This window comes from Engraulis encrasicolus, chromosome 13 (genome assembly GCF_034702125.1).
Source record: "Engraulis encrasicolus isolate BLACKSEA-1 chromosome 13, IST_EnEncr_1.0, whole genome shotgun sequence".
Classification (NCBI taxonomy): domain Eukaryota; kingdom Metazoa; phylum Chordata; class Actinopteri; order Clupeiformes; family Engraulidae; genus Engraulis; species Engraulis encrasicolus.
This window is the reverse complement of record NC_085869.1, coordinates 14,504,906-14,520,543: the sequence shown is the minus strand read 5'-3', so window position 1 is coordinate 14,520,543 and position 15,638 is coordinate 14,504,906. Positions and strand designations below refer to the sequence as shown.

The window sequence follows — 15,638 nt, the reverse complement described above, 5'->3', positions numbered from 1 at the left end:
AGCCCGGCCGGGCCTACCACAGAGAGATGGCCCACACTGACTGACACACTTACACTTTAATCAGACACCATCAAACCTTTGCGTTTGACACCCCTGCTGCTGACACCACCCAAAAAAGTTTAGTTTTTTTTAAGAGTGATGAAAAAGTTGAAAAAGTTCTTTTTTTCTCAGATAGCAGACTCATAAGTGCTATGAACTTTTAAAAAAATGGTGAAAAAGTTAGATTTATTTTCTCTCTCTCGGGTAGCAGATTCATAGGGGGGTGTAAATTTTGCAGTTTGTGATTGCATGAAAGAGCTGCCTGCCTCATGATGCACACTGTTTCACCAGTGAAACACTGTACCAGACCTTACTACCAAAGTACTACTACGACATTACACAGAGTTTTCCTTACATACGACTTGGTCATTGCCAATCTGGTAACGTAGTACTATCCTAGTTACGTTTTTTTCAGAGACTATTACAACGTTCTAGTGGTGGAACAACGTGTTAAGGGGCTGCTACACTAAGAGTAGGATGATGGCCAGAGTAGGTATTGTAACTATGCTGCTCATTGAAACTATGCTGCTGCCTATTGCCAAATTTGATCTTTTCATGAATATTTACTAAGTAATAAACTAATATTTACTAGTATGACCAAAGTACAGTAAGTTTTGCAGCTAAAAATGTCTATTTCTGGAAATTCAAAATGGCAGACAATGGAGAAGATCCCCCTTTTCATGTATGACAAGTCCCATTTTCCCAGTCATAATGCATAAGTTACTTTGAATTTGATGTAAGTAAAGTGTAGAATTTGTAAGTATTCATGGAAAAGGTAACATTTGTGAAGGGGCCGCATGAATTCTGGAAATAAACTACTTAAAACATTACACAGTGCGCCTTTAAGGGGCTACAGTATAACACCTTTTCCAGGTATATAGTCTGGTGGTGTGGCTATTGTTCACTGTGGACTTGCAGGAGTGATCAATGAGCTACCGTGCTAAGTGCATGTACTGTAGTACTGTATACTCTTAGCTGCGTCAGCAATGTTGCGCTGTGCTGATGGAGCATAATGTCAACAGCCGTCAAGGGGAGAGAGCAGAGCTCTATGGTACACATTTTAGTTACATATTTTTTTCAATATTGTTTCTCTGTGAAACAACACACTCAAACACAGAGCCTATTTTTTTATTTGTAAGGGAAATCAGGTGTTGGAGCAATTCTTGTCCCTTGTTCAGTTGGTTTAAGAAGGATACACCTACTCCGCTCTTGAAATAAATTGAATTGTTCACTGATGACAATGTCTTTTTACATTACTGCATATGCGTTTGAAATACTGCCTCCTTTAGCTACATTACTAGGCTATAACTTATTCCATTGCTAATAGTCACTGATACGAATTAGATATCCACTGGCTGGCCATGGGCATGCGGTCATCACACAGAGAATTAAGATGACGATTTTATTTCAAATGTAATTACCATACAGAGAAACGACTTTCTGCTAGTTGATATACATAGAAAGTAATATTTTGTAGGGAACAAAGGTCATTATAATAAAATAAAGAATATAAAACATTACAAGCCCCAGATATGATCATATTTGTAGATTGACTCACCCACTCTCTGTGGTGATAGGCCTATTAAAAATTTCCAATAGGATTTCCCCCATTCACAGACCATTTCAAGGGCAGAACACTCTGAAACACTCCTAAAATTGGAACACACATCTTCCTGGTCATAGCAATGGATTTAGGACAGATTGACAGGCACTGGGGGTACTTTGAAATCAGTATCTGGGACACGCTGGGATGTGAATAAAAACAGCAGTAACCAGCACAGTTTGGGGGTATACTGCATGGTAGCCTAGAAATAAGAAAAAAAGAGTGGTTTAGCAGAAGCAGTACTTCTGGTACATATTGCCATCCAGTTTCACTGCCGTATGAAATGACTGGAGCTGTTGCACTGAAACGTGTTGTGTAAGTCTAGCCATTTACTGTGGTAAGATAGAGTTCACTTTAACAAAATTCCAAGCTCTAGACAGAACAAAACAGTTACTAGACAGGAAATGGCTGAAAGAAAAAAATAATGGCACGTTGAAAGAGGATGTATAGACAAAACACATGTGAAATCACTCCAGTCAGAACATAGGTAATAATGATTGACTTTGTGACTTGAATAACTCTAATGATGATACAGTAACTTAGTGTATCAAGAGCAGTAACATGGCCTGTTTTCATCCTTCCCCTGCCCCAGGAACAGAAATGATTATGTCATACCATTTTAATAAAACCTACAAAAGAGTGGTTGGTTGATCTAGTCAGATCAGGTGTGGCCATTAAGGGACGACGTGGTACACTTAAAATGTAGAACAGGAGTGGGCAAACTCAGGCCTGGGGGCCAAATGCAGCCTGCTGAGCCATTTCATTTGGCCCACAGAGTTTTTTCAAAACAGACAACTATTAACTGCTAAAATGATGATCTTAACACAGTCCATTTCATTAGAATGTGCAGGAATGGAAGTAAAAACGATATATGACCATACAACATTTCTTAGTACTGACAAGTTGCCAGCAACATTTGGCCCTTTCGCTAGTATTTTAAGTCCAATGTGGACCTTGGGCCAAAATAACTGCCCATCACTGATGTAGAATATGAAGGTCTGGTCTGGTTCCAAGTCTGTCCAAGTTAAATCCAAACTTTTTATTGGGTAACTTCTTCCTGGATTGCCTGATGAAGGTCTAGTACCGAAACGTCGTTTATTAAAGAAAGAACAGCGAAATGGTCAGTGTGCGGGAGTTTCTTTGAACTATTGCTGAGTGACCCATGGTGCCATCTCCGACGCACCTGCCAGCTGAGGTGTGCGAAAAAAAGCCGAAGTTTATTGGGTAACTTCTGACATCCTTGCGAGGAACAAGTGTACACACTATTTGCCCAAGTTTTGACATGTACTATTAGTCTTGGTTAACGCCATGGAGTTGGAGGTCAAGTATGCAATAAAATGTATAAGTAAATGGGTCAAACATTGTAAGTAATAGTGGCCTCCCACATACTCTGCTGTTATTAATAAGATGCACAATGGGAGCACCAGACAAAAGGCTATTAGCCAACACAGAAGCAAGCATTCAGAAAATTATACCTCTATTACAGCCAGACATTAGGTAGAGCGTATCTATTTACATTGTAAAGCATCAGAATCAATGGTCAATATCGATCAGCTGATCAGCAGGCTACCGTGTAATGGAGTCGCCAGCAGGCTACTAAATCATCCAGCTAGCATGCCTGATTGATTAATCTGCTCTGGCATTGTTACACCACCGTAGCCACGTGTTAGCAACTCCAGAACAGTGCTCTCCCTCTCTGTTCTGTTCTCCGCTGCTGTCTGAATGTTGTAACCATGCTGTGCGGTGGGGATGAATGTCTGAACTTCAAAAGGGAGTGGGATGAAAGGGGTGCAGCCTGGCATGGCATCACGGCTGGCTGTACAAGTGTCACCGAGCGAACATGCATGCTATACCATACTCGAGCAGAGGAGAGGGATGGTGCATGCTTGGTGATGAGAGAGATATGGAAAGGGGTGGAGAGGAGAGGAGAGGAGAGGAGAGGAGAGGAGAGAGGTGGAGAAGAGAGAATAGGAGAGGAGAGGAGAGGAGAGGAGAGGGATGGTGCATGGTGATGAGAGAGATGGAGAGGAGAGGAGAGGGATGGTGCATGGTGATGAGAGAGATGGAGAGGAGAGGAGAGGAGAGGGAGAGGAGAGGAGAGGAGAGGAGAGGAGAGGAGAGAAGAGAGGAAAGGAAAGGAAAGGAAAGGAGAGGAGAGGAGAGGAGAGGAGAGAAGAGGAGAGGAGAGGAGAGGAGAGGAGAGGAGAGGAGAGGAGAGGAGAGGAGAGGAGAGGAGAGGAGAGGAGAGGAGAGAAGAGGAGAGGGACGCCTTGTTGTGCGGAGCAGAGCATCAGTGTGTGCCTGCGTGGTCGCCTCGTGGAAAACAACAGATGGGCCGGGAGGCAGGAGGGAGTTTTGTGTTGTGTTGTGTTGTGTTGTGTTGTGTTGTGTTGTGTTGTGTTGTGTTGTGTTGTGTTGTGTTGTGTTGTGTTGTGTTGTGTTGTGTTGTGTTGTGTTGTGTTGTGTTGGCTGAGAAACACGCCACATTCCTTGAGTCACAGTCACCAAAGCCAACTAAGGGATTCAGAAGGGAATAAGACACTGTAAGAATAACTGATAAAAGTGGTGTGCACAAGTGCTTGCATTCCATCAAAAGGAAGTGTAGCGTTAATGGAAGGCCTATTTTTCCAATACACATGTAGTGTATATAGAGTTAATGGTAGACCTATTTTTCCAATTCAATTGGCATGTATTGCCTTATTGTCATAGTACCATGCGAAAGGAAATTATTCCTTAACATAGGCCTACATGTGTTTACATAATTCATCATCTCAGCAGCCCTTATATGATAACTGATAGTAGGCTAGTGTTTGATGGAGTAAAACAACCTTGCCATAACAATCCCACTATTATGTTCTGTGTCATTAATGTCATGTCAAAAATGCCTAAAAATGCATGACTTTGCCAGTCAACAGGCCTGCTTCAAAGCACGTCATTTCATAGCACTGCACTGTTGCTCTCAGAAATCAGGTGGGCATTCAGATTCTATAACCCCCCTACACATTTACATCTTCACATATGACACAGAAGCCCAATTCACTGTAATACACCCCCCCCACCCCCCAAAAAAAGGGGGGGGGGAGGAAAAAAAAGAAAGAAAAACAAAGATCAACGTCATCATAGTAATGTAGTGTGCTACAAACACCAACAACACGAACAAATCTCATCAGTACCTTTGTGTTGGTGGTCTTTGGTACACCCCTACAAACAATGGCAGCACTGTGTCACTAGAAAGACTGGAGCCTAATCTGCATACCTGAACATTGCACGACAACATAGGAATGGGTTAGTTTCCATACACTGTCATTCACAGGTCGTCATCGATAATGTGCTGTACCTGATTCAGTGACGTCGGTCTTGAGAAATTGATAACGGATTGACGTGGGCGATTGCTGTGCGTCTCCCTGAACAAAGTTGTCACCATCTCGGTTAGTTACCGCCAGAGCGCCGTCCACACCTCTCAACCCATCTTCACTCGAAATCAGCAGGGTGGCGAGCAGCAGGTAAAAGAACTCAGACATGGCGAAAGAGAAGAGATAGAAAAAGACATAACTGCACACAAGATGCGGAGAATGGATGAGAGGCGGAGAGCGCGCACCACTACCAGGCGTCTCTCGTGAATGCGCCTAGCATTACGGCACATTTCCTCGCCACGCGATGATAGCCAGTCGCCCAAAGCCAAATGATAATAGAATAAAAGGATGCAGTACTGCGCAAAGGGAGCTTTGCTGCCATCTGGCGATGTAAAGATGCACTTGAGATGCGGCTGGCAGCATTGTTGTTGGGCAGCATGGCAGCCAGTAGGCAGAAGGCAGAAGACAGTTGGGGAAAAGAGGTCAGTTGTCCCAGGCCCATTGAGAAGGGGGCGCCAGAATTGGGAATATATTGCGTGGAGGGGCCTTTCTCAGAGGATTTTGTCCCGGGCTCTGCCAAAGCTGCCAGTGGCCCTGGCCCCATGCGCTTGCAGGACCTTTTGGTTTTTCAGAACAAGAAACATGTGTTAAGAAAAATCTAAGGAATATGTTAATCCCTAAAGCCAAGGTCATTTTGTTGTTACATAAAACATTGTTTTGAAAAAGAATATAGAATAGAATAGAATAGAATAGAATAGAATAGAATAGACTTCATTGTCATACCAGCATGAAAATTGACTTTGGTCTCACTGAATGAGAACAGAAATAGACAAAAAACATATAGGCCTACAAATATACAAATCATTGCATAGGCCTATACAAATCATTGCAGCATACACATCATATACAAGTCAGGTAGTAGTTCCAGACTCCACACCTCCAGCTTTTCCAATTGCTTGCTGACCATGGAAATGACATTAGGTATAAAAGAACGTTTGTAGATGTTTCTCCTTGCAATGAGTGATCTGTAGCGACAGATCAAATTCAGAGCGAAGAGGATGGCCATACGAATCTCTCATCCTTCATTTTTTTTATCGGACACCAACCTGTGAGTGCCGTCTTTCAACACTAGATGGCAGCATTAGTGTTAAGTGAAGCATCATTCCGTGGCTAAGGGTTGGTATCATAGAATATAGGCCTGTGTATAACAAACTTGGATGTGATTTATAGCACAACCATCATGTAAGTTGCATACTCAGCGACCATCTTGTAGTATATATAGCAGACTCACAGTTGTGACGCAAAAACTCATTAAAAGCGGATGTATCAGCACTCCAGGCAGCGGAGGCTTTATACAGTACGGAAAGCCATAGGCTACTGGCTCAGGGGGCGAGCGACTGGCTGCGCTTACGGAAATACCTCCTGGGTTTGCTGCTGGTGCAAAAACTGAACTTGGCCGCAATCCATCTTTACAACAGGCACTTTGGGGACATAAAATAAATAAATCAGATTATTAGAGTGTCACTAGGCTATGCATACAGGCCCCTCACCATGTTTAGCAACCTTGGCTGTCTTTTGTTTAGTTCCAGCTGTGTCAGCTGCAATCTGATTATTCATTAAAGGGACACTGTGTGAGATTTTTAGTTGTTTATTTCCAGAATTCATGCTGCCCATTCACTAACGTTACCTTTTTCATGAATACTTACCACCACCATCCCTGGTGAGAGGGACACACACACACACACACACACACACACACACACACACACACACACACACACACACACACACACACACACACACACACACACACACACACACACACACACACACACACGCGCACGCACACACACACACACACACACACACACACACACACAAGGCAAATATAACCAATATTGCCAATACGCTATGCGCATTTGTTTTTTTTTCCAAAGATCCTAAAAGTTGGCATTGCATCAACTCATGCCATTACCAAGGCACCTGCCATATTTAGATGACAGATTTATAAATATGCAGATTCTACTCAACCAAACATTGAAATGTCAAGGTCCAAGGGAATTACCCACCTCAGCAGACAGTCTGGCATTCTAGAAGGCAAACTACAGTGGCAGGCGACAGTCATTCCTCATCTTAAGCATTCTGATGAGATACTGTACTGCCCTACAAAGACAAAGTGCAGTAACTAGGCCAACACTGAAATGGAGAAAAATGCCTTCAAATTATTGGTATTATGTTGCATATTGTAGTTACTGCAAAGTTGAATCAGCAATATCTCTAAAATGGGACATATTTGGACCCTAAAGCTTTGTCAAAAGATAAAGGATGTGTAATGAAGACCATTTTCAGTCTAAACTTCATTTTGATAAAACATATGTAGTTACTGCACTTTGCCTTTGTAGGTCAGTGTAGCTTTGAGGCGGTAAGAAAGGTACAGGTAGGTTTCATAACCAAGTCATACACGGTTTGCTTGACTGCCTCTGTTGTGCCCTACTGCACGCACACACACACAAACACTCACACACTCCTGCGCGCACACACACTCACACACACGTCTCACCCATCTTACCCACAAACTGATTTTCTCTGGGGAATTTGGTCACTACCCACTAAATCACTGCAGCTTCATCCTTTAAATCCTGTAGGTCTTACCGTGTAATCAATAGCACCCCAAGCAGCCAATTAGTAGAACTTTTTGGGTATTACCACAGCAGACTCTGGAGTTGATTAACAACAATGGCTTTCAAATAATGCCAAATCTCAAACACAAGCGCAAAACTGCAGTAGCTGTACAGCTATTTTGGAAGTGCCTGTACATAGGTCCTCTACTTGAGATAAATACATTTTTATATGGCTTGATGGAGACAATTGAGTTTAGTGTCGTTGGCATAGCCTGTTTAAGTCTCTGTTGTGTTCTTTGGTAATGTTCAGTGGTAGTGTAATAATAAAACTAGATGCACTCTGAGAATGCAATCCTCCCCCAAGGAAGTTGTTTGCTAGAACATAGATGGACTCTGATGAAGACGCATGTCGAAACGTTAGTTTTACTGCACTGAAAAAATAAATAAATAAAAAAAAAACAAAACAAAAATAGACATCCGTGTGGCACCAGATTATTTTCCCTTAGCACTTGTTTGATAGATCATTTGAGTATGTTACACCCTATCTTTATTGTATATTTTTGCGGTGTTAGAAACTGGAATGTTAACATTTGCCCTGTCCTGCAATTCAATTTGTGGTCAGGCATCTAGATTTGTACTCTAGCAATGGTGAAGAATCTTTTGAAAAGTCCTGGTTCCAGTTTATAATCCAGATCACCACCAGAATGTAATTACTTGTTCCTTGGGTCATTTCCAACAACTCCACCAAGTTTCATCCAAATCCATAGGTTTGTGAGTTATCCTGCTGACAAACAAACAAACAGACAAACAAACAAACAAACAGACAGACAAACCAACACGACCTAAAACATGACCTCCTTGGCGGGGGTAAAAAATGGGGGGGGCAATATCACCGTGGGTGACCCCAAAGGAACTGTCACGTTCTGTATGTGTGGTCTCTGATTCTGACGTTATTAGCTGGGTCAGCTATCTTGCCGAAGGATAAATCTGTACAGCAGTTGGAGAGATCGAGAGGAGGAACGTAATGGAATCTTGATTGTACTTTACTTCTTCCTCCAGTTTCTCTTCCTCACATTTCTTTTCCTCTTACTCCTCCCATTTCTCATCCTCCACCTCCTCAGATTTCTCTTCCTCTTACCTCCTACTGCTCTTCGTCTCCAGAGATGAATTGAATTCATACAGTATTGTGGTCATAAATATCAAGCGGAGGAGAGAGGCTCTCTTCTGTACTTACTCACCTCCTCCGCCTCCTCCTCCTCCTCCTCCTCCTCCACCTCTATTTCCTCCTCCTCTTCTTCGTCTTGTACCTCCTATTTATTTTTATCCTAACCTAGCCTCCAAAATATGCCTACATACTGTATATACGTATATATATAAAAGATTTTAGAAAAAGTGTCACCTGGTAAGACCTCCACCTCCACCTTCACCTTTCTCTTCCTCCTCCACCGCATCCTCCTCCTTTTCCTCATCCATCATTTCATCCTCCATGACCACCTCTATCTTTTCCTCCTCTTCCTCCTCCACATCCTCCTCTTTCTTGTCCTCCTCCTCTATCCTCCAACACTGCTGCCATCTCTTCCTCTCCCTTCTCCTCTTCCTCCTCCTCCTTCATCACTTCATCCTCCTCCTCTTCCTCTTCCTCCTCATCCATCACTTCATCCTCCAACACCACCTCTTCCTCCTCTTCTCCTCCACCTCCTTTTCCTCCGAGATGAAGTGTGCAGACGGAGTAGGCCGGCAGTGCACATCAGTGCAATATCCTCACAGAGAGCCGTACTGCTTTGTCAGTGCAATCAATGGGAGTAAATCTCCGGTGTATCGCCCAGCGTGCCGCTCTCTCCAATCCCTCCACTGCCATTGACAACAGCTGTGTTAATTACAGGTGCTCTGGCCTGACCCACAGGGGACAGCTCATACTGGGGAGGGCTTTACTGGGTGTCAGCGACTAAGCATTTATGTCATAGCAGGGGGCTGGACTGGCCATCTGGCATAGCGGGCATTTTCCGGTGTGCCCCGCACCCTGATGGGCCCCTATTTTCAGATTTTTTTTATTTTTTATTTTTTTAATGTAAAAAAATATATATTACATTTCTGAAAATAGGGGCCCACGAGTTGCATGGGGCCCACCAGTGAGTCAAAAAGTGCCTGGGCCCTATTTCTCCCCCAGGCCAGCCCTGTGTCATAGTGTTGGATGATAGGGGGTGGCGGGCGGTGAGTGATGGACGGTGGACAGCAGAGAACAGTGTGATCCGGTGGATATCTTTTTTACACTGTGTGTTACATCACAGAGTTTAAGCTGGGCGGTATAAAGAAAGCAGGGTTCATTAATAGGTATATTTGTCCATCATCTGACTGAGTGCTTGCAGTAGATTTTCATCCTTTGTTCCTCACTTACCGTGCTTTACAGGTTTGTTTCCAAGAGCATCTCGTTCAAGGGGCACAACAAGTATTGTACTGTCTTGTATTGTCTGCACTGTCCAGATTTAAGGGGACCGTATTGAAAATGAGATGCCACATCTCAAGAGGCATTCCCCATGGACAAATAAATGAATAGAATAAATCAATAAAAAATATGGCATTCCAACGAAACATTCTATTAATCCTATTCTATTCTATTAGCATTGATTTGAAATAAACAGAAACACCATATAAATGTGATGGAAGTAAGTCTAATGAAAGGAGAAAAATATGAATAGAGATCAACCAAAATTCGGAAGCCTCTGGAGGAGAAAAGCAAGACTGTTGTTGGCAGGCCTGCGGAGGTTTGAATGTAAGAAAGGGAAGCAGTGACATGCTCTTCTGTAAAACTATAAGCAAGATTAAGAATGTTGAATTTGCAATGTTAAAATAGAATGCTACAATCCCAATTAAAGTCCACAAGTTTCTCTTTTCTAACAATCTTTTCCACACTTTCCCAACTGTTTAGCCGTGTACAGGTGGGTGTGCAGCACAAGGTTCACAGACTTAACCCTTTTTAATCTCCTTGGAGACTCATTATCATGCAGGAATATGGTTCTTGTCTCAAATTGGGTAACCTTTTGGTACACACAGGATGTCGACATAATCTTTTGCTACATCCACCAGCCCTCTCACAGCCTGTGGACATGCTCTCCACAGGCCCTTGGCATTCACATAACCCCAAATCACCACAATCTCCCATCCCTGTTTTACAAGGCTGACATTGTGTATCCACTGTGCCACTATGCATGCCACTTGCAGTAGGTTGTGGAGCAAATGTTACATATATTTAAAAAATAAAATAATATATTTGAGTTCAGTTACTTGGCTTGTGACTATCTCCAAAATGTGAAGGTCCAAAAAGAAGGTTCCTTGTTGAAAGTGGTAGTCAGAATGATCCTACACTGATCTTAGTGAAAAGTGAAAAATCCTTTATTTTTATGGATAACGCCTACGCATTTCGACTACAATCAGTCTTCATCAGGGCAAAAACATAATTTATATATATATATATGTATATATATATATATATATATATATATATATATATATATATATATAAACATAAAATATATTTGAGTTGTTTGACCTTCAAATGTGCCCTCAGCATTCCCCTAGCATCTGCTGTTGAGGAAAGTTAAATCTTCCGATATGGCTTGGCATGGACCCTGCTGACACTGAGAAGCATGGTGGTTGGGAGGGAGCTGAGAGATACAGGGTGTTATAAACGATAAGTAAGGGCAGAGGGTAGGTGTTAGGCAAATGATATGCTACTGGCACCCCCCATCAGTGCTCGAGGACTGAAACACGCTCACTGATAACAAGGCTATGCCCGTCCGTCTCCAGAAGCTGCAGGAGCGCTGAAGGCACTGGAGTAGATGACAGCACCGCGCGCGAGAGAGAGAGAGCCTGTGGTGGTGCTGGATACAGCATAATAGCAGCCGCCCTGCCCAGCCTCCCCAGGGCCGTTTCAAGGTGTTTGGGGGGCCCCTATGCAAAGAGAAACTTGGGGGCCCCCTTTTCCTCTTCAAGCTACTGGGCTTGGGGCCCCCCTCAAGAGAGGTGTTGATAGCAGGGCGTTCAGGGCCTCTGTCAGCTTTGGATAGGCCCGGGACAAGGACAAATTAAACTTAGGGAGGTGCTGCCTGCACTCGGAAAAGTTGCCGTTGCTGTCTTTGAACACAAGGGGCAGTGGAGGAACAATTGCATACAGGGCCCCAGGGCAAAACACTGATAGAGCCCCCATACAGCCTGCCAAGGCACCCACCAACAATATGGGAGGGCCCTGGGCCCAGGGGCGAGAGCCCCACTTGCCCCTCCTATAGCTCCGCCCCTGACAGGGGGAGGGGGGGGGGTCAGCTTTATTAGGCAATTGCCCTGTTTGCTTGCCTGGTTGTGACAGATCTGTGCCACCCTCCCTGCTACTCTCTGTGCCACCCCAAAGCTTCCCTTGCCAGAGAAGGAGCTCCAAAATGACAGCAATCCAAAGCCCCCTGCCAAGATCATGCAAGAGTTTCTGACAAACTCACTGTGTGTGTCACCCCCAGCTTGAGACCGACTTTGGGAAGTGTTTCAAAGAAAGATGAAGGGAGAGTGACACGATGGTTTTAGTGAGGGTTTAAATGGAAATATGACAGAAGCAGATTTTTTTTCCCCCAAGAATTCTGCACAATGCTTGAATCTCTATACCAGTAGTAGTGGCAAGTAGGGTTGTGCTTTCAATCGAAAATGTAAGTTGGAAAGACGTATAAAGTTGGCAAAGCAAAGTTAAAAAATATGAGGACATCAGAAACATTTTTATTGTCCATATGATTGTCCATTTTATACTTACTATGAATTCTCCATATGAAGAGCTTCATTGCAAAATTACTTATATCCATTTTGGAATATTTTGGGAAATTACATTTTTGTATTGGGCTATCTATTGCATTGCATTGCAAAATGCATAGTGTATAGGTTAAAAAGTATTTTCTCAAAATATTTAAATGGGCAAGAATTACCTCATACATGTAAAAAATAAGACTTCTGAACAGCCATTACCAATAATAAAATGCAAAATTAAAAAATGATGGACACGTCGTTTTGCAACAAAACTCTTCACATAATATTCTTGTAGAGCAGAATTCACAGGACGAGTAAAAATCCGATTTGGAAGTCATGCTGCAGAGAAATCTGTATTCGCCTGTAGTGTACAAAAGGGCTGCGACTAGCAGGGCCGCGGACAGCTTTGGCTGGGCCCGGGACAAAGTCATCTGAAAGGACCCCCGCACCCAATACATGCAATGTAATGAGGACCCAATTCTGTGCCTCCTTTCTACCTGGGCCCCGGACAAATGGCCCCTTTGTCCCTCCTGTCGGCTTCCCTGGCGACTAGGTGGGACCTGACCAGAGATTCTTTAAGTATAGAGATATGCCAATGTAATAGGTTGCTATGGGCACCTAACATGACCAGGTTCCGGTCTGCCTAAAGGGGCGTGTCATAATACTCCTAGCATTGAATAGAACAGTCCTTAGGTCTGCCTAGGTCTGCCTAAAGGGGGATTTCACCCCCCTCCCCCTTGCAATAATAGAACCCGGAAACAATGGGCCAATGGAACTTCTCTCTCTCTACTGTCTCTGATCTGACTGGGTGATGCTGGGGTTGTGTTTGCCCTGTATAGTAGCCCCGATGCTCATGTTTCCTGGGAAGCCTGCACACCCCAAGGCCACCTGTCACATACCTCACCCTGCAGTGGCATCCCAGCAATACAGATAGCCAGGAGCGCTGGGATTTACTGCAGATCCCCTGCTGTATACGTGGAGATGGCAAAAGATGCGCGCGCACACACACACACACACACACACACACACACACACACACACACACACACACACACACACACACACACACACACACACACACACACACACACACACACACACACACACACACACACACACACACACACACACACAGGGGACTCAGAAGATAGATGGGTGGAATCAGGGGGACAGGATCAATTTTCCATAAATTAGACACCGCAACGGCTCATTTCTCCACATAAATACCCTGCCCCGTTGGGATCATTTTATCATTTACACAGACCAATCTCCAGTCTACACAGATAACTCCATATTTATTTATATATCTATCTGTGGACACTGCCTCAAACCAAGTAGCCAGGTTTTTACAGCTTTTTACCGTACATAGCACTGTTATGAGAGAAATACAGTAGCCTATATTGTAAAAAAAAATACAACCCCTGGAGATCCTCTTCTAAGTATCTATGTCAAACTTTTCATCTTCTAGGAAAGAGTGTGAGATAAGAACTATTGTCGAGTCGGAGCTTTTACAATCCCAGGTCTGAAAGGTTTTCTTGGTGAGAGCTTATATAAGAAAAAAATAATAAAGTAGATTGTTTGCTCCCCCGAGTATTTGTCAGAGTCATTTTTTCCAGCAGAATAATCTTTCCCCCTAACAAAGAGGATTTTTCTTGATGCTGTGGTCCGTCACAAAGTTGCCCCGCATGATGGACCACTGTGGGTTTCACGGACCAGTGCTCACACACACACAGACAGGGGAGGAGAGGAAAAATCCCCTGTTCTTTGTCATCATACCCACCAGGTATGACAAAGAAATAGAGACAGAAAAGTGTGTGCGTGTATGCGTGTACGTGTGTGCGTGTGTGTGTGTGTGTGTGTGTGTGTGTGTTTGGTGTCTGCATTTTCTGGATTGTGTTCGTGGTCGTGTGTGTGTGTGTGTGTGTGTGTGTGTGTGTGTGTGTGTGTGTGTGTGTGTGTGTGTGTGTGTGTGTGTGTGTGTGTGTGTGTGTGTGTGTGTGTGTGTGTGTGTGTGTGTGTGTGTGTGTGTGTGTGTGTTTGTTGAAAAGAGATAGCGACCTCTCTGTGTGTGACAGCACTCATCCGTTTAAGCCCCAGCTCCATCCCTGTCCCTGGTCATGAGAGAGGAGAGTGGTGTTAGGAAGAGTGGAGGGAAGAGGAGCAGTGCAGAGAGGAGTGTGGAGAAGAGTGGAGTGGAGAGGAGAAGTGGAGGAGACAAGAGTGGAGAGGAGCAGTGCAGAGAGGAGTGTGGAGAAGAGTGGAGTGGAGAGGTGCAGTGTGGAGGGGAGAGTGGTGTGGAGAGGAGCAGTGTGGAGAAGAGAGTGGTGTTACGAAGAGTGGAGTGGAGAGGAGTACTGTGGAGGGGAGAGTGGAGAGGAGCAGTGCAGAGAGGAGAGTGGAGGGGAGAATAGTGGTGATAGGAAGAGTGTGGACTGGAGAGAAGAGTGGAGAAAAGAGGAGTGTTGTGGAGAGGAGAAATGTGGAGAGAGGAGTGTGGGGAAGAGTGGAGTGGAGGAGAGAGGACAGAGTAGTGTGGAGAGAAGAGTGTTGTGGAGAGGAGTGGAGGGGAGGTGAGAAGTGGAGGAGACAGGAGTGGAGGGGAGAGGAGGAGTGGGGAGAGAAGAGTGGTGTGAGGAGGAGTGGAGTGGAGAGGAGCAGTGTAGAGAGGAGAGAAGAGTGTTGTGAGGAGGAGTGGAGTGTGGAGTGGAGAGGAGTAGTGTGGAGGGGAGAGTGGTGTGGAGAGGAGCAGTGTGGAGAAGAGAGTGGAGTGGAGAGGTGCAGTGTGGAGGGGAGAGTGGAGTGGAGAGGAGCAGTGTGGAGAAGAGAGTGGTGTTACGAAGAGCGGAGTGGAGAGGAGTAGTGTGGAGGGGAGAGTGGTGTGGAGAGGAGCAGTGTGGAGAAGAGAGTGGTGAAACGAAGAGCAGAGTGGAGAGGAGTAGTGTGGCGAGGAGAGTGGAGAGGAGCAGTGCAGAGAGGAGAGTGGAGGGGAGAATAGTGGTGATAGGAGGAGTGTGGAGAGAAGAGTGGAGAAAATAGGAGTGTTGTGGAGAGGAGCAGTGTGGAGAGAGGAGTGTGGGGAAGAATGGAGTGGAGGGGAGTAGTGTGTAGAGAAGAGTGTTGTGGAGGGGAGAGGAGAGGAGTGGAGGAGAGGAGAGGGGTGGAGAGTAGAGGAGCAGTGCAGAGAGGAGTATGGAGAAGAGTGTTCTGGAGAGGTGCAGCGTGGAGAGAAGAGTGGAGGGGAGA

General features: G+C 44.5%; 1 protein-coding gene across 1 annotated transcript in view; it reads right to left on the bottom strand.

Moving 5' to 3' along the window:
• The window catches only part of LOC134460463 (protein FAM171B-like), a 27,297-nt gene extending 22,065 nt beyond the window's left edge, over positions 1 to 5,232 (bottom strand). Inside the window, exon 1 of the mRNA XM_063212852.1 lies at positions 4,980 to 5,232. Coding sequence (XP_063068922.1) covers positions 4,980 to 5,163 — 184 coding nt within the window. The 5' untranslated portion in view covers positions 5,164 to 5,232. The remainder of the gene's footprint in view (positions 1 to 4,979) is intronic.
• Positions 5,233 to 15,638: the final 10,406 nt, after the last annotated feature.